A 24,009-nucleotide genomic window follows, 5' to 3' on the forward strand; every position below is an offset into this window, starting at 1 on the left:
TCCAATTGGAATTTTTTTGGAATATACAATCTCATTTGGTGTTAGTCTTGCACTACCTTCCACCCTTTTAAAAGTAACCCTGCACTTCCTGGGCTTTGTGCTTCCACCATTGTTGCCTCTAACTGCTCATTTCTCATTAAATTTGGGGATGACCTTGCTACAGATTTTGATGCAGTATAAAACCTGTAATGTGAGAAGCTGCAGGACAATGATCTCTCGGCTTTATTACTGCTGTTTATTTGTGCTTTCACCGCCTCTTTGTACATTACTGCGTCAGTCATCACATACCAAGACACTGCTGCTTCAGGCTGCTTGTATCATTAGATTTGAGAATGAATTAGCTAAATTTTTTGTCTTTATCTGAAACCCACAGTAGAATGATCCTTCTGCTTTTGTCCAGTTATCTGTGCTTTCCCCACCTCTTATGCTGTTTCTTTGAATATTACACCATAGCCATCACAGGGGAAGCTCTGATGTGATATACATTAGCAAACTCCACTCCCAACCCACCACTTCCACACACAGATACGATGCAGAACAAGGAAATCAGTCATTTGTCTTCCACTTCCTTTGTGTGCAGCTTCCACAGTACAGGTCCTCTTTACCTGGACAAACTAATTAACAAAAAGAAAACTCTGCATACACATCATACAACCAAAGCACATTTAATAGAAACTTTGAAAACAGCAATATAAAATGAACTCTGGTTTAGAAATATAAAATAATACAAAAGGTTTATTTCCCCAGTTATTTAACAAACATTTGCCTCTTTTGACAAAAATATTTTAAGTACCTTCATTATTTTACATTACAACAAAACATGAGAAACATAAAAAGAAATTTTATTAACCCTCAGCCGGGCCTTTAAAACCATAATATAAACATATTTATGTTTCCTTATAAGAAAATTTACATCCTAAGAAAAGATGCAGATAAACTTTTCTTCCTTGTTCACCGAGGAACAGCCGTCAAGGAATCTTACATACGGACCAGACAAGACATGTCAGGGCTTTTCAGTGTGACCAACAACACTGTGGCTTCCAAAGGTCCACAGGGCCTTGTGCAGTCATAACTCTTCAAGTAAATTTATATGTGTGATGGTTAAGGAAAGCTGTGCAGAGAAGATAAACCTATAATGCAATATTTACTGTAGAGTATGAACAGATTCTGACCCCTGATGTAAGCCATAATAGAATGTACTTAAAATCTAGATGTGCTGCAGCAAAATGCAAGATTTTACATAGGTAGAATAAACATTCTAAAACAACAAAAAACAAAAAAAAACAAAACCAATTTTAATTTATTGACAGGGAGAATATATCCACTTTGGGGGTACTCATATATAATGGGCCCGATTTGTTAAAGCTCTCCAAGACTGGAGAGAACAAACTTATCAGTGAAGCTGGGTGATCCAACAAACCTGGAATAAATCTGGTCCAGAATTGAAATCATTTGCTAATAGCAAATGACTTTTAGGAACTCCATTTAAGGTTTGCTGGATCACCCAGCTTCACTGATGAAAGTGTATCCTCTCTAGCCTTGGAGTGCTTTATTAAATCAGTCCCAATGTCTGCGTTGAAGAGATTTTATAGGCAGTATTCTATTTAATTAGTCTAGATTACCCCAAAGGTCCCCATAAATGGTGCAAACAATTAATACTATTTTAAGAAGGCAAATGATCTGTTTGTCTATAGCCAACCTAATATTTCTATAATCTGAGGCTGCAACTGCTTCTGAAAAGTCGCATTTTTCAACCACAATTCATCAGAATTTGCCCCGCTATGTGTTCTGTTCTACCCATGTCAACACATCTATATTCAATATAAAAATCTGTCACTTGCACCAAGTCTTCCCTGTCTTCCCCATAATGTTAAGGGACAGGCAAGGCTTTTGCAAGATCTTAAGTGAGCAGGTAAAAAGTCAAATGACTGCAGAAAGACCAATAAATTCCATACAAGGAGTAAGGGCCCTTCCCTGCAGTATGAAGGCAGAGGTAAGGCTTATGTGCTCATGCTGTGGCTGCTTTCTATAAAAAATGAATTGTATGAGTTTAAACTGATCGCTCAGTGGCAATGATGCAGGCAAGAACAGTTATTGCCCAAAGGACATGGCCTGTCCCTTTCTGCAACAAACACCTGCCTGATTGGAGATTTTTTTAAAGGGGGACTTAGTAATCACTTTAGGTTGATGGCTCATTATTCCTATTAAACAGTGTTTTTATAGCGCCAACATATTACACAGCTCTGTACATTAAATAAGCTAATTTTATGAGGACATTGATACCACTGGTTTACCAGTCCTTTAGAATCTAGATGGCAGATGTAAGCACGTAAAACAGTGCTTAAAAGGTTAATTTTGTCTGGATATGGGAACTTAAGCATTAGGTACATTTTCATAATATTTTAGAAGGATATGACTCATAATCCAAAGTTTGTGTGAGAACTCCAGTGAGGACAAATTCTGCATTATGGACATCTACAAAATAAAAAAAAAAAAAAATGATCAGAGCCCATAAAAGATGATAAATTATTGTGCTAAACCACCTGAGAGTAACACTTACCTATACTACCAGCAAAATACTCTCTGCAAAGATGAAGATCATTTTCACATGAAATCAGGATAATCTCTGCCAAGCTCTAAAAAGAAAAAAAATGCTTAAATGAATCTGTGTAATTTTCCTGTAATGTGTTATGGTTTTGAAGGAAAGGGTAATATGTCATTCTAAAAGCTTCACATAAGATGACTAAACTGTGGCATTGTATAATACAGCAGCTTTATGTTTAGTATTTCTGTCTGGCAACAATGGGATCGCAAAGAGCCACAAAAGGTTTACATTTCCTAACATTTCCTAATAAAAAGATTTTCCTATTGCAGCCTCTGTTCCCATTAGCGAAATTTCCCATCACTTCTCATCTCTCAGACTACTTGTCACTTGGACAGGGAAATTTCAAACAGTTCTAAGCATTACCCATTATAAACAGAAAAAAAGTTAGTTTTAGAGGTTTTAAAGCAAGCGTGATAATAAATACATGTAGCAGGTTGGAATGGTTGTAAAAGTGGACATTTAAATGTAGCATTATATGAAACTTTAGAAAACATTTCATACAGGTCGTGAGATTAGGTGATGCAACATCTCATCCTCATTCAGCATAATCCCATGGAATTGAATCCATATGAACGTGCAAGTTTCAGGAATTGTCACCTCTTTAGTTTACCCATCAGTCCCATTTACAGATCAAACCATGCAATAAAAGATACTTTTAGAGAGGTTTTAATAGAGATACTATTAGAGAGGTTTTGTAGGGGTGAATATAACTTACTTTATTTTGTTTGTGTTCCATGATCTTTCGAAAAGACGGTGGTTTTGTTAAGATTTTTCCGCCTGCACACTCCACAATAGATTTCATTGTTGATAAACTGGGGCAGATCCCCGGAGTAATGTAAAAATACTTTCCCTGAAAAAAAAAAAAATGTACATAGTAGCATTGTTATATAGTCAAAAACAGTGGTCACCAACCTTCCGACAGACGGACCACAAAATTTGCCATCTCTGGACCGCGCATGCGGGGAGCCAGGGGGTCACTCAAAGGGGAAGAAACTCCCCCTTTAGTGACATCATGATGCCAGAACCCGCCCACTTCCCTGAGGCTGGGATCTGTACGGGGGACGTGGTCCCTGGGTCTGGCTGGTGCGTCCCCCCCAGTGGGGTCCTTCTCCTGACCACGCTTGGGGGTGCACTGGCCAGAGCCGCGGAGCACCAAAGTTTTCTCACAAGCCACCGGTTGGCGATCGCTCATCAAATAGATTTCTCTTCCTAAAACTCAATCTGTATGGAGGAAATTACTTTTAAAGTGACACCAAAGCCACACAGCAAGCACAATAAACATTGCTGCCTAGATCCACTGCTATGACATCCTTCGGTAGGCAAAGCAACCAGGAAAAGTCTGTGGTAGTTGGAGGTGTGTATACATTTGCCCCATACCTTTAAGTGCCAGGTTTTTCTGAAGATGATGAGCATGGATACAGCAAAAGCAGTTGCCTTATAGTGCCTTTATAAAAGCTTTAATCTTACTTGACGTTTTAATCTTTTTTTATTAATATATATATTTGATTTTTCCTAATTAATCATTTGTTTATTACCACACCTCTGTCCAAGAAAACAGATGTACATTACCTTAATACTGTATCTGGGTGTGCTACCCCTTCCACCCTAGCATACAGCTTCATGAATACTCTACTGTTTGAACGAAGGGTCACTGCATTATACTTAGCATTGGATTTTACTCCAAATGGTCACCATTGCTGAAGCCTAAAGTTCTTGTATGGAGTGTTAGGATAGCGGAGGTTGTGCAAGCTCAAGGAGCAAAGTGCACACAACTATACAACAGCTTCTTAAAGCTTTCAGTAATGAAAAGCAAGTTTAACTCCTTGACACCATAGTGAGCAATTTACACACACACACACACACACATTTAAGTGTTTTCATTTGCCATCTAAATTGGAAAATATGCCAGTAGCAGTTTGTCACATTTAACTAGAATTGTTTTGTTATTAAAGGCTGAATCTGAACATAACTGTTCACAAATCAACTAAGGGGTATTTGTTTTTACAAGTCAAAGTATGTAAAAAAAAACAAAAACAAAACAAAAAAAAAAACAAAACACGTAAACAGACCTATGTGATACTTTTCAACAACTGTGACCATACCTTAAAGAGTGGAGTCACCCGTGCTCTTTTCAAGGACTCTTCTAAGCTAAAGCAAAATAAGACTTCAGCCTCAGCATCCCGAAGAATGTAGCTCTGTTCCTCTAAATAGGAAAAATAAAAATCATTAATAATGCCCTAGCTGTAATTACACTCCATTGCTGTCCCCAGCTTCTGCCTCCTTTCACACCACCAATCCTTTTTTGGTAGAGTGACACTTCTTGTAAATATTATTGCTGCATGAAGTGCATTTAGAAATGTTCTTGTGGGTCAAGGGAAGTAATAAAATTCCAAAAACTAAATACTGCCAGCTATTTGTTTGATATTGTTCCCCTCGAGATCAACTGGTGAAGAGACTGTCTGCTCAGTGTGGGCCAATCTTTACCTCAGAGGGAGGGATGGACAGCAGCTAGGTGAATCCAAAGCTCTAAAACAAGCCAAGTCGTAAAATCCAGAGCAGTGTAAAACTAATATTAATTATTAATAATATTATCAAAGACCAAGAAGAACAATATAACAATTCCGCTGGGCTAACCCATGAATAGTTAACTTGCCTAGTGAAGCTCAAATGCAGAAAAAATGTACCAATCACCTCATACCAATTAAATTTCTTACCAACAAACTTTTGGCACTTGAAGCTTTCGTCCAACCATTCTGGAGTCACAATGTGCTTTGCTACAGAAATGGCAGTGAGGAACTTGACGGTTCTGGTTACTTTACTAGCAATTAAATGAGTGCATCTTTGTGCAGAGTCCACCACCTCTCCTCCAAGAATATAGAGTTTCTGAAAAAAGAAAAAAGCCTTTTAAGGTCCATAAAATAAAAGTAAACATTAAGCCACTTTAGGGAAAGTACTTAATGGAAACATTTTGTAATTATTTCACTGTAAAATAAATGGACACCATTGTGCTTAAATACTTTGGAAAAGGTCTCTACCTTAACATACTGCTGGACTTGAGTTGGATCAAACCCTGTAAACATTACATGAGGTGTTATGTCTGGGGACAATTTCTTAGTTGGAGGTGGAAGGTCTTCAATTCTGAAAAAGACCACAATATACGGATACATCCAATTTAAACAAAGCAAAGAATCGGAGTAATGTTATATGTTTTTTGCCTTTAACATACCATCACTTATTAATTCAATATCAACATCTATAAAATCTTTCATTACCTTGGTCGCTTTGGTTGAACAGCTGGCTCATTTTGCTTAGGTTTGAGAGGAACTCTAATACTCTGTAAACAGATGAACACAAATTAGTCATTAAAGTAATACCTAATATAAATGTTATGTAAATGTTATTATGTTGCCCAAAACAATGTAATTACAGCACAAAAATAGTTCAGTACAGTCCTTTTTCAAATCCAAAATCTGTGTTCCCATTACCTGTTTACATTTTTTCACACCATATATCCTTTGATATTTTTTATATAAAGTATAAAGGATATCATACAGTATTATAAAGTGATGAAAATATCAAACATACCATTAACACATCTGTTGAAACTTTTAGAGGTACTCTCCATGCATCTGTGAAGATAATATAAATTTGTATCAGAATTTTACAGAAAAAAAAAAAAATAAAATCTGGAAGGCAAACTTTACATATCTGAGTAAATCCAAGGTCCTTTAAAAAAGCACTTTCAAACAAAATCAATGGGTATGTTTATACTTGTAGCTTGCCTACAACTGTACCTCTGCTGATGAAAATTATCAGCTACATTACTTTCTCAATATTATGATCCAAGCTAAGGGATTGTGGTTTAACAACCAGGACACTAAAGAAAAAAAACCTACTAGAGTGATGAAAAAGCCACTAGGCTAGAAATGTACCATAATATTATACTGTATTTAATGTAAAAAGTGATTAAACATTAAGATAATACATACCAAGAAGATTTGAAACCAGATGTGGTGAAGGAGCAAGTGGATCCTGAAGATTAAACACTGTATACCGACTGTTTTGAATCTGACGTAAAGCTTCAAAGTTTCCTAAAAGGATGTCGCAGAGCCATAATGCATTGACACATGGTATCCTCCATTCTTTTGCCTTCTCATACTTCATGCCATTGGGCCTAAAAACAACAGTTATTAACTTTCTAAAGAAAGACCAAGCTGCAGATACTCAACCAAAATTAGCCACTAATAATGCAAACAAAAAAATATACTCAATACTAATTCTAAATCGTTAAATGTAATTTTTTACACATTTGTACCTACTGCTTGCTTTGCTACTGCAGCAGCTCCCATAATGTCAGTGATGAGCCACTGCCTACATCATATTTAAGAGCGCAGACCATGACAATAAAATTGCTTATCTGGGCCAAAGCAAGATGATTTAAAAGCCATCTGCGGAAGTCTAGATATGAAATGCACAGAATGGGATAAGAATGTATAAAGAGCTGTCACTTACTCCTTACAGATGAGAACAGTATTGCTGCGACACAGATACCCAGTGTACTTAGCCCCTGCCAAGTAGGCCATTAACTTCAGGTCATCTCTATCGCTATCAACAAACCCTGTCACCGAAATAATCTACGAAGAAAACAAAGATATACCATTATTGAATGATGGAATTCTATAGGAAGAAAACCGTTCAGTATTTGAAATGCACTAGTTATCTTGCAGCAAAAATATGCTGCATAGGAATCACATAGGGGTGGAAGCACAGATTATTTTCAGTGGAAGTTGCAGAGTGGATTTTATAAAATACAATATGACAAAACTACACTAAGGAGGTAGGGTCACTAAGAGTTTAAATGTGCATACTGATATTAGTCATATTGTAAGTAGCAGTTAAAATATTTTTGTTTTGCTTGTGTTTCCTCAATAAACACTACTAAAAAGTGTAACCAGTAGATTCCCCCTGTCGTTGCCTATTTAAAAATAGGTGTTAAAATTTAGACTTATTATTAACTTGTATTTACAGTGATGACATATTACACAGTGCTTTACAAAGTCCATAATCATGTCACTAACTGTCCTTCAAAGGGGCTCACAATCTAATGTCCCTACCATAGTCATATGTCATTAACAGTCTATGGCCAAGGGCGAGCCAAATAACTTAAGTGCAATTTGGGATGTGAGAGGAGTGCCAGGAGGAAGCCTATGGAAACACATGAAGAACATACAAACTCCTTACATGCAGTGTCCTGGTCAAGTTTTGAACCTGGGACCCAAGTGCAATAGTCACAGAGCCAACTTTGCTGCCCGTGCTTCGACTTTCAGTTTAAATTGGTTTATCACATTTTAGGTGCATCAATACTTAAAAAGAGTAACAGTCACAATTATTTTTTAATCAATCACACACTGTCAGAAAGCTAAGTCCCCTCAAAGTGGTCCAACACCGCCCCTTGCTCAGTCAGTTCCAGAACTCTGCAATCAGCAGCGAGCACAAGCTTGGATTACTGCAGAGCTTAAGGTCTGACTTAATAGGCATATTATACCTCTGCAAAAGAACCACTGCTTATTAATTACTTCCAAAACATTTTATGAATTACTACATTAGGGATTTTGCCAGTTTATTTTGGAGGTGATTAAAAATGCAACCAAACATTGTGTTGTTTTTAGTTATCGATAGGGTAGGCAACACAGTTTAGACTACTGACTGGTAATGACACAGAGAAAGGAACAGAATCTCTGCATCAAAGACAGCTATAAATATATTCAGTATATTATAAAGCACTTAGTCGGAATACACCTTTTAGAAATAAAACCTGCAAAAACACACACTGGTATAATCATTATCTTCCCAACCTTCCACTATCCAGTAACAGTCTTACGGACAAATACTATTTGATTACAGCTCAAGACTAAGAAAAGACTAAGAAACTAAATGCAAGATAAAAAAAAGGAATAGACGCTATACAAAATATGTCTATTATACCACTGAATCCCCTCCTAAACCACTGAATTTAGGAGGTTTTAATTTCATATTCCAAAACAGCAGCATTTTTCAAGGCTTGGCAGGAGAGTGGATTTTTAATAGAATCTGTCATACACATAGCTGCTAAACATATGAATCTTTCTGTTTTGTTGTACTCCAATACCTTGCAATAACTTAGGATGGATAGAAAAAAAAGTTATTGAAAATGCAAGGAAGGGTAATATTTTAATATCATTATGTTACATCTATAAACTGAAACTAATAAGTGCATAAGGCTGTTTTTATGCCATTTTAACATTTTTCCATGCCATTTTTCCTTTTTGTGAAAGGATGCAGTAAACAAATCCTTCAAAGATGCACACTTCTGCATAAAAACATGCTATTGTATATTGAAAATGCTTTCTTACGTGCTGAGAGCATGGCTTCCCTCCCGGTGGAAATGCTACAGGAAAATGAAGAGCACGGTGTGGTGGCACCATCTTCTTTTTTTTCAGCACTGTGTTGAGCCAATGAGCTGTGATGCAACGCTTTCGTTCCTTCATTGCCTATTAATTGGGAAACCCAAAAATACAGCTTTAAAGAAAGAGCTAGTGTTTGAAACAATTTCAACTTAACAGGAAATAGCAGAGAGTGGAGATGGCAATTATAGAACTTCTAACAGCTACCTTTTTATTGCCTATAATAAAAATAAATCAGATCTTTCCTAGCAGGCTATAAAAGAAATGTCAATTTCATAGTCAGATTACCAAAAGGTTACAGCATTTAAATATGGAAGATTTAAAGGTTTACTAGATAGGACTAAGATAGACAAATGCTTTAACAATAAATCCATATAAACAATATAGAACATTTATTACAGCCACATCAGAACTCACCTGGGCATACATACTACTGACTTGACTTTCACATAAAAGATGGGTACAACGACTGGTTAGTGTAGGGTCCACTGTTCCTCCATGTGTTTGTATTATCTTTGGGAAAAATTGAAAATAAAATGTTATAATGGAACAGTATACAAACAATTGTCGCACCATGAATCATGTCTAAAAGATAATATGAAGTTTTGAGCCTTGTAACCATACAAAAAAAAAACATTATTTTGGAACTCAGTGTTAAGCATGCACTGTCCTTGTCTCCAGATTGCTCCACTAAGTTTTTAATAGGATAGGAGTAGTACATACAACAATTTAGAAAAACTAAATGCCACTTAGGGTTCATAAGTACATTAAACAGTGATGACTCATACATTCTTAAGTGCGAAGGCTTAATCCACACTACCTAAGAAGCAAAAACTCAATACAAATCAAAACAAAACATACTCTTTTCCATGTTGCAAGGAGCTGTTTATCAGACATCTGTTCTGGGTAGTCAGCAATTGCAAACACACAGCCAGCCAAAAAGTAGTCTTCAGGAACTAAGAGAGAAAGCAAAAAAAGAAAGACATTAAATTGTAATGGTAAAAAACACTAGTATATCACATTTAGTTGTAAAACCTATAACCTTGAAATGCCAGAATTCGTATTTACAGGTTACACATCCACATTACACTGCTTGAATGACATTTTATAGTATATTATTTTATGGTTTTCTTGTAAATATACATTTTTTATAACATTCTTTATTATTCAAAATTTTTCAAACAAATCAAAATAAAATTTGCATGGGAAAAACAGTACATTGCACATCATGTATTGTTTAGACAAAGCCCGTGTCTAAAAAGAAAAAGAAAAGAAGACACAAGAAAAAATAACTTACAATATCAAATCAATAGTACAAGGTATCATCATTGGGAACTTTGGGACAAAAGGTTCTCTGCCTATGTGGAGACACATATCAAATCAGAATCATATATTGACATTAATCCTTAAGCCGAAAGGGTTGGATCCAGGTGGCTCCTAAACTCTGGTGTTTCCCTGAAGTAAATCCAACTACGTCATACAGCATTGAATTTATCAGTGCCCGGTATGCTGGCCATTGGATCTTCCATCAACATAATGTCATTCACCCTGTGGAGCCATAGACCCACCGTTGGGCTGACCCTTGACTTCCAGAACACTGGGATACACGAATTAGCAGCCACGATAAATTGTTGCAGAATGGACCACTTATATGCCTTTTCCAGAATTACATTGTGGTGTAACAGGAAGAACCCCGGGTCCCATGGTATATTGTGGGTGGTGACCCTCTGAATGAGGGATCGCACTTGCTCCCATGAAGGCCGCAGTAAAGGGCACGCCCAAAAGAAATGGAGCATAGAACCCCTCTCTTGTTCACAATGCCACCATCTGTCAGTAACCTCAGGGACAAAACTGTGTAACCTTTCCGCGGTCCCATACCACCTGGACACGGTTTTAAAACTCAACTCCTGGTATCTACTACTTATAGATGACCCATGTACCAAGGTAAGTATTTTTGCCTTCTATTCGGCCTCTATTTTGTACCCAAGTTCTGCCTCCCACGCCTGGAGGTATTCGGGTGTAAAGTTTTCAGGGGCAGCATTCAGTTCAGAATACAATTTCGAAGAGAGTGTCTAGTAGAGCCACTCCCGGCACATCACTTTTCAAACAGCGCTTTCGCACAGTTACATCTAGTCTGAGGTGGGAGACTTGAAGAAGTGCATGAGTTGCAGTGCCATCCAAAAATCTAATTTATAGTTACCCAAGCTGGCCATCAACATCTCCCTCGTCACCTATTGACCCTGATATACAAAGTGCTGCGCCCACTGTACCCCCTGCTCCCGCAATTCAATAAACCTTCTATCCTCCAGGCCTGGGGGAATAAAAGGGCTGCCTAAAATCAGTAGCAGAGGTGAAGGCTAGTTAGAGAAATTTAGTCTAAATAGCGTTTTCTGACATGCCTTCCACATGGCAGAGATCAAGGGATGGGTTCTCAAGGCATCTTGAGACAGCTCAGGTAGCCATGGGACCGTCGTAAGAAGCGTCGAGATGTATGATTGTTCAACTAATACCCACTGTTTGTGTTCCTTATGTCAGAACCAATCTGGAATCCGAACCATATGGGCCGCCATGTAGTACAACGATATATTTGGAACTCCCAGTCCCCCCACTCCCCTTGGTCCGGAAAAGCAGGCTCCTTCTGAGACAGTGACCCTTTTTGCTCCAGATCAATTGAAATATTTTGGAGTGTAAAGATGTAAAAAAGGAGTTAGGAATATGGATTGGCAACGCTTAAAGGAAGTACAAGATTCACTATAGAATGTTCATTTTAATAACCTGTATGCGGCCAAGCCAGGAGAGGGTCAAAGAGGACCATCTGTCAAGATCTTGTGTGATGGTGGCAAGTATTGGGGCAAAATTTAATGTGAAAAGCTGTGATAGATCTGCTAAGAGCAAAGTCCCTGGATACTTTTTGGGAGAAGTTGAGAGCCGCCGACTTAGTAATAATTAGTTTTGAAATCAGACATATTCCTGGATTGATCGAATGATGATGATAATAGGTCATCTGCATAGGCTGTCACCCTATGTTCCCGACCACCTAGAAGCAGGCCCTGTTTATGTCTGGATTAGAATGTATTGCCATATGTAATGGTTTCAGAGATAAAATAAAAATAAGGGCAGACAAAGGGCAACCCTGTCTGGTGCCATTAGTGATGTTAAAGGGTGTTGACACTTCCCCATTGACTCTCACTGATGCAGAAGGGGAGGAGTATATGGCCTTGATCCATTCCATCATATTGTCTCCTACTCCCATAACATGGAGTGTGGCTAACATAAAATCCCAATCAACCCTGTCAAAGGCTTTTTCTGCATCGGTTGAGAGCAAAACTGAGGGTTTACCACTGAACACGGCTGCGCGTATCCAGGTAATGACCCAGGAGGTATTATCCCGAGCTTCCCTGGAGGGCATTAACCCTACCTGTTTAAAATGTACTAGGTTATGGATATGCCTTTGAAATCTATTGGCTAAGATCTTGGTGAATAGTTTTAGATCCTGGTTTAAAAGCGAGATTGGCCTAGAGCTACTACACACCAACGGATCCTTATCTGCCATGGGAATCACAGTGATAAGTGCCGGAAGAGTGTTGTTTTGTAATTTGCCATCTCCAGTCAATGAGCTAAAGGCGGCTACAAAATGTGGCTCCAGCTCTGCTGTAAACACTTTATAATAAGGGAGCGGGAAACCATCTGGGCTCAGAGCCTTCCTAGTTTGGTTTGTTTTATAGCCGCCCTAAACTCTGCCATGATCGGAGCTTCCGGATCCAGCATAGCAAAGTGAGGTAAAATAGATAGGTTTAGCCCCTCTAGATTATTTCTGAATTCGCCCTAGATTAGTTGCGAGTATCGGCAGGCAGGTGGGATATCTACAGATTATACAGGGATGCATAATATTCCCTAAATTTAGCCGCAATCTCCTCAACCCGGTGGATCTTTTCACCTGTTCTAGTAGATAAAAAGGAGACGTGGGTACGGGCCAGAAGCCTAGCCAGCCAGGACGCTAGCCAGTAGCCTTCCACTTTTAACACTTTACTCATAGTAGGACCTGCAACATTTAACAAACGCTGCTTTACCCAGACATAATGAGGCTAGTCATTCAGTTTCCACTGTCATAATTTAAAGAAAGCAAAAGCCAGGGTCAGGGTGAGCAAAACCGGTGCATGGTCAGAGAACGCAATGTTCCCTATGCTGCATTCCAGAACCTGCACCAGGTCTGCATGTTTAAGCCAGAAACAATCTATTCTAGTATACATCCGGTGCAGGTGGGAGTAAAACGTGTAGTCTCTCCCATTAGGGTTCACGATCCGCCAAACATCCACCAAATGATGTTGTTGCATATAGTGTCTCAACTGGTCTGGGAACCTGACTCAGCAAGGCAACGGAGCAACGGACCCTCTGTAAATTCTCCCACTTTCTCGAGCATAGCTTTCAGAAAACGCTTTTGATGGACTTGGGGAGCAAAAATAGATAGTGGCACTAGTGAATATACATTTTTAAAGTTGTAATGATCCTAATGTAAATGGCTTGGCTTCCCCTGCGCTTGTCAGGACTGAATGAACTCCCACGCATATATCACCCCAGCCTGACCAATCAAAATGCCTGAAGATGGCATCTAGGAAGAGAAGGAAAAGATCTCCCTGAGATGGAACAGGGACAGGCGAGTATAGCAGGAGTTAGTTTTGCTTAAAATACAGTATGGGTACTGTGTGTGTGTGTGTATGTTAAAATAAAATATGTATATCTATATATTTTTAATTTTTTTTTTTTTATTAGGTAGCCATATTTAATGTACGTTTGCAAGCTTGACACACTACATCGAATGGAGAGACCCATTGGGATTGTAAAAAATGCTTGTTGTCCCACTTTCTTTTGTATTGTACCGTTAAGACTTTGAGAGACTACATTGACACTCCTTTGCTAAAGCTCAATAAATGTTTTTTTTTTTATGATAAGGATACTGTACCTAATACTGTGACATTACCAGAATTTATATATGCCAACTCCTAGAGATAGTGAAGGATCGGCTTAAAAAATGCACACTGAACAATGACCAATTTTTCTTTAAAGTTGGGACACTTCTATAGGCTGAAAGCTGAAATCTGATTTTCTGATATATATATATAAACCTAAATGAATTTATCCTGCTACTATGTACAACATCCTCACTAATGTGCAAACACAAATCCTTTGCCATACAGGGCTGTGTAATATGTTGGCACATACACACACACACACACACACACACACACAACTTACTTTCCAAAGATGGGTCGTGACCATGCAGCTGCTGAATCTGGGGCAGTTGTTGACTATTGGCTTGAGGCTGAACCTGCTGTGGCATCTGACCTAGTGGTTGCTGGGTCTGATTTTGCAATTGACGTTGTTGTAACCGCTGAAGTTGCTGCTGTTGTATTTGCTGCTGAATCTGCTGGAGATTGTGTTTCTGTTGCTGAACTGCTTGGTTCTGGAGTGGAGGCTGCTGTAGGGCAGCTTGTTGGATTGGAGGCTGTTGCAAGGCCGCCTGCTGGGCTTGCTGGGGGTGGAGTGTCGTCTGTTGTATTTGTGATGGTTGCGACTGCTGCATTTGTTGCTGCTGTTGTAGGGTTGCTTGCAGATTCTGCTGCTGTTGTAGTGTTTGTTGTTGAATCTGTTGCTGTAGAAGTGTCTGTTGCTGTTGCATTTGCTGCTGTTTAATTTGCTGCTGCTGAAGCTGCAGAGTTTGTTGCTGTTGCAGCTGTTGTTGGGCAAGGTTCTGCTGCTGCAGCATCTGTGATGGGATCTGGTGTTGCTGATGGCCCTGTGTCTGAATTTGATGTTGAAGCTGAATATTATGTGGCTGAAGCTGATGTTGCTGAAGTGTCTGTGGTTGCAATTGATGCTGCTGTTGAAGTGTTTGTGGTTGTGTGTGATGTTGCTGTTGTGAGAGTGTTTGTGCTTGTATCTGATGCTGCTGTGACTGAGTCTGGATTTGCTGCTGTTGCTGCAAAGTCTGGGCCTGCATCTGATGCTGCTGCTGTTGAAGGCCCTGTGGCTGTATTTGCTGCTGAAGTGTTTGCGACTGAATCTGTTGTTGCTGTAACGTTTGGTTCTGAATTTGCTGCTGCTGTTGCATAGCATGCGATGAAATTTGCTGCTGAAGTCCATGGGGCTGAATCTGTTGTTGCTGAAGTGCATGCTGCTGCAATTGCTGCTTTTGCTGAAGAGTCAAATGCTGTATCTGCTGCATATTTTGCTGCTGAATCTGTTGAATGTTCTGCTTAATATTCTGTTGCAAGACCTGACTCTGCTGTTGTTGCACACCTGGCGGCAGAGTCTGCTGAATGCTTGTCTGAAGGGTTTGTTGTTGCTGCATGTTCTGTTGAATAGTCTGCTGCAAAGCTGGCTGAAGCGATTGTTGTTGTTGTTGCAGTGCCTGTTGCTGTGAAGGAGTCTGCTGACGCTGAAGGATCTGCTGTATATTCTGCTGTTGCAAGGTTTGCTGAAGAGACTGTTGCTGCTGCTGAAGATGTTGCTGCTGTTGTATTTGTTGAAGCTGCTGCTGCAGAGCGTGTTGCTGCTGGAAGTGTTGCATGGTTTGCTGCTGTGGACGATGAAGCTGTTGCTGAGAAAACTGCAGCTGAGTAAAGTGATGTTGTTGGTTTACTTGTGAAAACTGATGCTGAGGGAACACTTGCTGAGTGACTTGTTGATGCTGTTGTTGCTGCTGAAGTTGCATCAGTTGTTGTGGTTGAAGCTGAACCAGAGAATGATGCTGTTGTTGCTGCTGCTGGTGTTGTTGTTGTTGTTGTTGTGTCTGATGAGATTGTTGTTGTAATAAATGTTGCTGAGCTTCTGGTGTTAAGGATTTTACTTGACTGAACAGCATTGCATTTGGATGCCCTTGCTGTGGATGGTTACTTTGCTGTTCTAAACCTTTGGTAGAGGCTGACAGAGTTTGTAAAATCTATACAAATTTATAATAAAAAGCCAGAGTCAAAAACTATGAAAAAACATAATTTCCCTAAAACAGACAGACTAATTAAAAGAAGAAAACAAACTAGGAAAAAGAAACTTAGTCTCCCCACACAGAAAAATACAAATAAACAACCTATAGTTTTATAGCGTAAAGGGTTTCAGACTATGTTCAGTATACCATGTTATGTTTGACATACAATACCCATTCCACCACTCTTTTGTTAGAAAAGCTGATTATCATTTCATGACATCAGCTGTGGGAAGTGAGAATACATAACAGTAAACCATAAATACCACCTTCTAAGGAGAATACCATGAATGTCTGTTAAAACACGTATCCATGGATTAAGTCTAGATCCAACCGATTGTTATAACCTAAAACCTAAAGAACACAGGCAACACCTGACCAATTCTTCCCCCAAAAGTGAGAAGAGTTACAAAAGAGACTTTTTTATAGCACTTCATGAAAAATAACTAAAATTCAGCATGCCTTTTTTTAGCATGTGTGTATATTATGTAAGAAATAGGTTACTTTTTCATGTTTTTTTTCCAACACCAAGCTAAGCTATTGTGTATGAAAATTCGGCTTTAGCAATGCCCTTTTCACAGCACGTTCAACTAATTTATACAAGAAGAAAGTATGGACTCATATAGCTGATGCAGAAATATTATTAGAGTATTGCACTGTAACCAAAATAAGAAACATTCAGTTAAAATACATAACACAGTAATAAAAGTAGTAGATACTTACATGTGCTACATTTGAAGGTCTATTGATCTGTTGTATTTCTGCATTATTTGTAATGTTTCTAAGCGTTCTTACAGCTGGACTTCTGAAAGGAATCATGTCTGGTCTTTCAGAACCTGTAGCACCAGTAATGGATGTCAGCAAATTACTCCGGGCTTCAGGTGGTAAAATGTTCCCTGGTACAGGAGGCACATTTGCGCACAAATTAATCAGTCCTGAATCTTTTCCCTGGGGGAGCCTTCGCTTTGCTGTAGACACCTGTGGAACTTCTGCAGGAGTCCAGTTCAGGTTTCTTTCCTGCTTTTCAGGGGACGAGTCGTCCGAGTCATCAAACATCAGTTCCTCTTTTACTTTCTCAGTGTTGCGCTTTGGTGAACGTTCCCGGTTGGGTGCAGGAGATTGCTCCCGTGAAGTCACTGGACTAGATTTAGAGGAATATCTATCCTCATCTGCACTAGCATTTTGTGAGTCCTGATCCTCTACCTCTTCTTCCTCCTCCTCTTCCTCCTCTTCTTCCTCCTCCTCTTCATAGATTATAAGACGTGGGTGATAAGGTGCTTCATCTTTCCTGGTTTTCTCAGATATTGAATCTAAAACCCAGTCTGGAGCGACAATTTTTATGTTCTCTCTTTGATAAGCATATTCATACTTGGTCTACAAATAAAAATATGTAAATCAGACCAAGGCACAACCAAAAGGCAAAATGATTGTACCTTAGACCGAATCGGATGCTTTGTTTTCTAGCATGCACCAATGTGAATACGCTTGGAATCTTATTCGTTGCTTCAGCTAGTCAAATTCCCTCAGTTGCCAGTATTCTAAACTTAGGAAACTGAGAAAAGGTTTTACAGTTCATTGCATTTCATGGTTCACTTATCACCCTCTCTCTAAGCTCCACCTAAACTCTACTAAAAGCCCAAAAAAGTGTATTAGCATATGGCAAAATCAAGTAACAAGAGGATGCAGAACCATCAATAAGGTCTATGGAAACCCTGGTGGCTACGCTGAATTTGAAAAACTTAGATTTAATTTAGTGGATTGGAATTAAATTGCGGTAACCACTGGATGGTTAAACAGTAGTTCAAAGCTGATTTATAACCAAAATATCTGTTACTGGTACAATATGGCTAAAACTAAGATCAACAATACCAACTACAGTGTAACAAAAATCCTCAAATTTGACATAATAAAGTATTTTGCATAATACTTACCCCTTTTGGTTCAGGAACAATCAAATGGGTGCATTTTTTATTGAGACTTAGCTGACAGTCACCACCATAAAAAGTTATAAGTGCCCAAAGAGCATTTCTGTCATCAGGTGATATCTAAAGAAAGAGAAAATACAAAATAAGAGATCGGTGCAATGCTTTCCGTTACAGGTGACAAATATGCTGACACCTAGTCCTACAAACAAGGTAAATGTAATATTACTAATGCAAAATTATGGAAAATGTAGGGGAGACAAAAAAAAAAGTACATTGGTTTGATGTTTACGTAACCAACCAATACAAGTAGATCTTCACTGATGCACGCATGTTAGGGGACTAATGTAATGAACGTTCAGCATCAACAATAACTAAGGGCCAAGCATTTACTCTATTTCCAGTACTGATATCATGGAAGCTCTAAACAGTTCTGCTCCTGTTTAGTATTTTGGTGCATCATATGTGCAACAAAACGTACAATAAAATCAGAAATCATTGGTCCAGGGAGAAAACATTTAAATAATAGATTTATAGCACTCATTACACAAATAATTAGGGGATATAAAAATACTCATAATTGTGATTCATCAACTACATTCCAGAGTTTATTTTCTCAAAAATGTAGAAAATGAGCGCAAAACTCTGATGGAATGATGCAGGCAAAAGAATTATAGACCCTTGTAAAGCCCAGCAATGCTTCAAATTAAATAAACATAATATAACTTTTAAGCACCCTGTAAAAAAGCCAAAAGGTCAAACACTTGTGAACAATAAAAAGAAAAGAAACAAAGTTAACAGAAAACAACTATGTAAAAATGAGAACAGCAATTTCAAGGATACGGAAGACGGACTCCACATCGAACGGATAATATGACCCAAGAGGGCTGTGAAGGGATAAAAAAAAATGTTTAATTAGATTTTGTGCAGATCTCAGAAAAGTTCATTAAAACAGAGGAAATCCATACTACAGCATAAAATGGCCTACACTGAAAGAAAAGAGCAAGCAAACGTACAATAAGTATACAGCATACCCTACAGTTTAAATCAGGGTGTCTCAAGCAGGGTACCTCCAGAGGTTGTTAGCGGTTCCTTAAGCAATAGGCAGTTTGCACTTCTCAGGTCAGTTTAAATAATGCCAATTATATTTTTGGCTATCTGAAAGAATTACATTTTTCTCGCTGTCAAGCAATGTAATAGGCATTCATCCCTGAAAGACTACCCCTACTGTAGGTACTGTGGTAAAATTACAGTACTCTCTGTACTGTAAATTGTGATTATAGAAGGCGTTCCATCAAGACTTGACATGTGTTTCAAAGGACCCCCACCCCATAATAAAAAAATTACATATGATAAAATGATGACATTAAAAGATTGGCCTCACAACCATGTGTTGTAGGAATTACTGTTTTTTTTTCCTGTGTTTTAGAGCAACATATGGCACTATATATAGTGCATTATGGCAACATTAACTTACAATGGCAGCCCAATACAGCAGTACAGTAGTTGCTGAAAGTCGTGGCCATAAATGCCTGGTCTTCTTGTGTGCCTTAACGTAACCTTTTGATTGAAAGTGGATCACTAAAAGTTTACACAAAAAAGATCTGGTCTCCATTACCAAATAACATTTAAATAAAACAAATAAAAAGGAAAACCATCTCTAAACTACATTATGTCCCATACAGTCTAGGTTTCTGCATACCAGACGTATTGTGGGTGATTAACATTAGTCAGTACCAAAGTGTCGACCTTTGCCGGCAAACAGAACTCATTAGAAGATCAGCATTCTCTGCTTTCTGTTTATCGTGTTTTTGTAATGAACAGTTATACAAACTAAAAAAAAAATGAACATGCTTGGAGTTGAAATATATTTCATATCTCCTGGATTTCTTACATTAACAAACCATAGGTCCCTTGGAAGGACATAAAAAGCTTTTTCCATGCTACTAGAATAGAGAATTGTGCAGGTGCCTTTGAATCAAGATTGAGAACAGAGATGGATGGTCACAGTAGGACACCACTTGAATCACAGATTACCTACATGAAAAATGTATTATATGATGGTAAAAGATAAAATATAGTATGTAGGAAACTTCAAGAAGATATTTTCCAGGAATTACATATTTTCTCTAATTTTAAATACCCCAAGGCCCAATTCAAATGGCTTTGCTGTTAAGGCATGAGTAATAATTTTCTCCATCACAGGGCAATGTTGTTGTACAGTAATAATACCTTCCCTATGAATTAACCATTGGAGTACTACCATACCTGGCAGCACGTGTAACCTATCACTTGCTATTAGGTACTAAAAATGTTTTTATAAAGCAAAATCCTGAGTGGCTCCAAAATATAGCTCTCTCTCAAGTTCATAGACTAGTGTTACTAGCTACATACATGAAATTTTTAATGGGTTGAAACCTGTCAGATTTTTATCTGTGAGAAGGCATCACCAGTACAGAAAGTGAAAACAATCGCCCAGTTGTCTTCAATACAGCAAAGGTGAATCTTCACCTGTTTGGGTGCCAACTGTCTAATTTTGGGGAGATTTCCACTTGTAAATTGTATTTTTGTACCAAGGAAAAGTATTTTTGAAGGAAAAAGTGCACACACAAAGCCAAAAAACTTACATTGTGCAAGACTAAAAAAAACAGATTTTTAGAGGACTCAAAACCTCTTAAGGTTTGGAACAGACTGAATCACCTAGCGTGGCCAAACAAGTGATATTATGATAGTCGAAGCCTCTCATTGAAAACGCAATCCACACAGCACAAAGATAGCATGGATGTGTGGATTTTTACTAGAATTTTATGGTTTATAATTAGTGTTTGTATAAAATGTTTATGGGAGAATGATAGGTAAAGTGAGGAATGTGGAACATCATTTGAGTACATAAAAGATCATTAGTGGAGATTTTACCACAGCGTGAAAAATTGACCTTCAATAAATTTGGGGGTCAAATGGTGGGATGCTTGAATAACATGGGTGGAAGTGTTACATTAAAGAACTATGTTCGTATATGAGGTTGCTTAGGGAGATAACAAATCATTGTGGGATTAGAAAAAAAGCTGCAATACACACTTGCAATTATAGTTGTTGGAAAGGATCTTTCACAATCCTTTCCAACAACTAAACACTCCACGATGCTGTACATACAGCACTGTTCTGCTCTAAGCAGAAGGGAGGGGGAGAACGACAGAGCGGCACCCCGCTGCACGCTCTCCCCCTTCCCTTGCATTAGGATCGTCGTTCATCGTTCGTGGATCTGCCAGGACGGTCGTTCAGACGCTGAACGACGCACACTGTACACACTTCAGATTCTCGTCTGATATCAGCCCTGAGCGGATTATCGGGCAAGAACCATTGAAGTGTGTACGTAGCTTATTTCTATCATAATTACATTAAAATAGTTTAAGGATATAATGGTTGGAGGTATAAGGCGGTGTATGTCTACACTTGGTTTGTCAGTTTAAAATTTCAGCTGATCGATATTTGAGGGAAAACAAGCCAGCAGATTCTTTATTGCAGAAGGGGTATTCTTTTTCTTTCTGCTATGTTATGTTATCCTGCCCTGTCCAATCAAGGTGGCCAAAAACCCGAAGTCGGAAGGGGACCACGTGAAGAAGTTGATGTCAACAGAGGAGAGAGGGAAAAAAAAAGATGGGAAAGCTTTAGCTGCTTTGCTAAGATTAAGTCTTCTATTTACATTGCAAAATTACACCCATAACAGAATTATTTGGAGGAAAAAGTGCATTGACACTTTTTCTTGATGCTGCAAGTTTTCTTTTGATTGTAGGTACAGTGGGAGATGGATCTGACCTGTAAGTGTACATAACACAGACACATAATAAACCGTTCTTTATTCCATAGTGTGACACTGCATTACCTAATCATTACCGCCTCTGCCCTAAAAGCCATTACATATTCCTAAAATGTTTATTTTTTCAACAGTTATTATAATTAGTCATCTTTCAAGGCACTGTACAACAGACAAATCCTAGTGCCCAACTGTTGGACAGATACAGATAATGCCCACACAACTGTATGAATTGTACATAGATGTGGAATAATGATATATATACACATGACATTTGTACACGCTATGGACAAACTAGAGGAACCCCAACATTCTGAGCTTACAATCCATTGGTAGCTTATAATCTAAGTGGCTGTTGGTTGCCAAGTATCGTTCCCATTTTTAATGGATTTTTTTCTTTAAAGAGGAAATTTAAAGACTGCGTGAAGGCAGCTCAATATAGGATCCCAGGATTTGCCAAGAATCCTGGGAATCCCAGGACTACATAATTTCAAGTTAGCTGAAGATCGGACACCTGAATAAGGAATGGTTGAGGATGGCAACAAGGCGAGGATATGAGAATGCAAATAAAAAAAAATGTTATCCCTTCTGCATTAAAGAGTTTGTTTCTTAGGTCGAGTTCCACCTAAATGATGACTCTTTAGTGTTCTCCTATCATTTGAGAAGCATGCTGAATGTTTTAAAAGCAGCTGAATGTTTACCATTTATAAGGATAAAGGACGCACCAGAACAGTGTTCAAACCAGAATTTTTTTAAGCTGGGTGGTAAGAAATTGTAGTCGGGTGGCAGCTCCAGTATTGTGACACAACTCTTCACTAACCAAAAACAGCCAGGTGGTCACAGAAAAGAGCCGGGTGGTGCTCCCTGCTAAAAGGGGCTGGCGAGAACACAGCAAAAATACATAGTATCATTTACCTTTACAATAGGGAGATCAAATACTTCTCTGGCTTCTCCAACCTCAGGATTGTCACCATCTTCTGCAATAATGTGTGTAGCTAGAGCATTATATGACACCTCCTTTGCTCTTCCTGCTTTCAGCATCTGAACAACCTGCAAAACAAACAAATAAAAGAAACACTATAAAACAGCAACTAAGAGAACAGCAACATATTGCAAGGTCTTTATGAAAAGAAACAAAGTCATCACAAAAAAAGTGGTTTACAGACCAAAGACTGTCAAATTTACTTTATTTGGGGGTTGTTGATGTTCAAGGCTATGTTTAGAACAAAGTTGCCGTGCAGTTACAGTTTGCTCATGCCAGCCAACCTGTGGCTGCCCAATAGAGAATGGATGGGGGCAGCAGTGAGCGTTATATTGCAGACTAATGTTGTCTGCTGTCAGATCTGCAAACACTGGACTTTAGGAGCCAGTGCTGTGAGCAGCCAGCAAGGTGCCCTTACCCAGTATGAAATGTTCTTTATGCATGTGTGCACCTTGCGTGTGCCTGGTATGTTGTGTATGGGGCTTTTATTTATTTAAACATTCTTTAACTACTTTTTTGCTATGTAATAGAAGTGGGCTACAGACAGGTCCTCTTTAAGAAGCAGGGACTTGTTATATTCTACATATCTCCCCCATTATCTGCTCTAGCCACTTAAGCAAGGTCAGTGACATACTGGAAATGCTGAATATCTCAAACCTTGCAAAAGGATACACTAGCACAGATCAGGAGCATCTTCACGAGATTTGAGATCCTCACCATTCTGGATATTTTGCCAAAAGTCCTGCAGGCAGAAGGTGAGTTTGAGGAAAGCATATATTTTAAACTTTCCACTGCAGGTTGGTGGGCCACTATTAAGTGACCCCTATATTTTGGTGTAAGGACATTTTTAAAGAGTCATAATATGACATAAATATGCATGTACTGGAGATCTGAAATGTTTTGAAGATTTTGCCCTCACATATGCTATAAGACAGTCCACTCATTATGAACTGGTTGGTAGTATATGTAAATGCAAGAAAAATGTATCTGCACCATAACAGGCAGTTCACACTTATATAGCAGAATGTACATATACCCATGGCATTAATAATGCACAATACCGCCACACATAAACAGGCCCGAAATTAAACCCAAGCTATACCATCATATTACAGAAATGCCAAACTTGTACTGGTTTTAAATGCAAAAGAATACCTGTAGATCTTGGCAGAAATGCACAGCTACCCTTTGCCACTTGCACATTCCCTGTGTCATCCCAGAACCCCCTCTATTTGAAATCAGCTTCAAATAAATTAGTCTTTAT

The 24,009-nt window shown here is 38.6% G+C and overlaps 1 protein-coding gene across 1 annotated transcript in view; it reads right to left on the reverse strand.

The window, feature by feature from the left end:
* Positions 1-649: 649 nt before the first annotated feature.
* The window catches only part of PAXIP1 (PAX interacting protein 1), a 26,552-nt gene continuing 3,192 nt past the window's right edge, over positions 650-24,009 (reverse strand). Inside the window, exons 2-20 of the mRNA XM_072413395.1 lie at positions 22,679-22,813; positions 18,804-18,836; positions 17,959-18,072; positions 16,751-17,401; positions 14,302-15,988; positions 9,910-10,004; positions 9,466-9,561; positions 8,998-9,135; positions 7,118-7,239; positions 6,595-6,779; positions 6,191-6,234; positions 5,878-5,939; positions 5,641-5,743; positions 5,320-5,488; positions 4,708-4,808; positions 3,321-3,455; positions 2,561-2,636; positions 2,411-2,475; positions 650-1,088 (exon numbers count right to left, since the gene is read on the reverse strand). Of these exons, the coding sequence (XP_072269496.1) occupies positions 1,077-1,088; positions 2,411-2,475; positions 2,561-2,636; positions 3,321-3,455; positions 4,708-4,808; positions 5,320-5,488; positions 5,641-5,743; positions 5,878-5,939; positions 6,191-6,234; positions 6,595-6,779; positions 7,118-7,239; positions 8,998-9,135; positions 9,466-9,561; positions 9,910-10,004; positions 14,302-15,988; positions 16,751-17,401; positions 17,959-18,072; positions 18,804-18,836; positions 22,679-22,813 (4,023 nt within the window). The 3' untranslated portion in view covers positions 650-1,076. The remainder of the gene's footprint in view (positions 1,089-2,410; positions 2,476-2,560; positions 2,637-3,320; positions 3,456-4,707; positions 4,809-5,319; positions 5,489-5,640; positions 5,744-5,877; positions 5,940-6,190; positions 6,235-6,594; positions 6,780-7,117; positions 7,240-8,997; positions 9,136-9,465; positions 9,562-9,909; positions 10,005-14,301; positions 15,989-16,750; positions 17,402-17,958; positions 18,073-18,803; positions 18,837-22,678; positions 22,814-24,009) is intronic.

This window comes from Pyxicephalus adspersus, chromosome 5 (genome assembly GCF_032062135.1).
Source record: "Pyxicephalus adspersus chromosome 5, UCB_Pads_2.0, whole genome shotgun sequence".
Taxonomy (NCBI): Eukaryota; Metazoa; Chordata; class Amphibia; order Anura; family Pyxicephalidae; genus Pyxicephalus; species Pyxicephalus adspersus.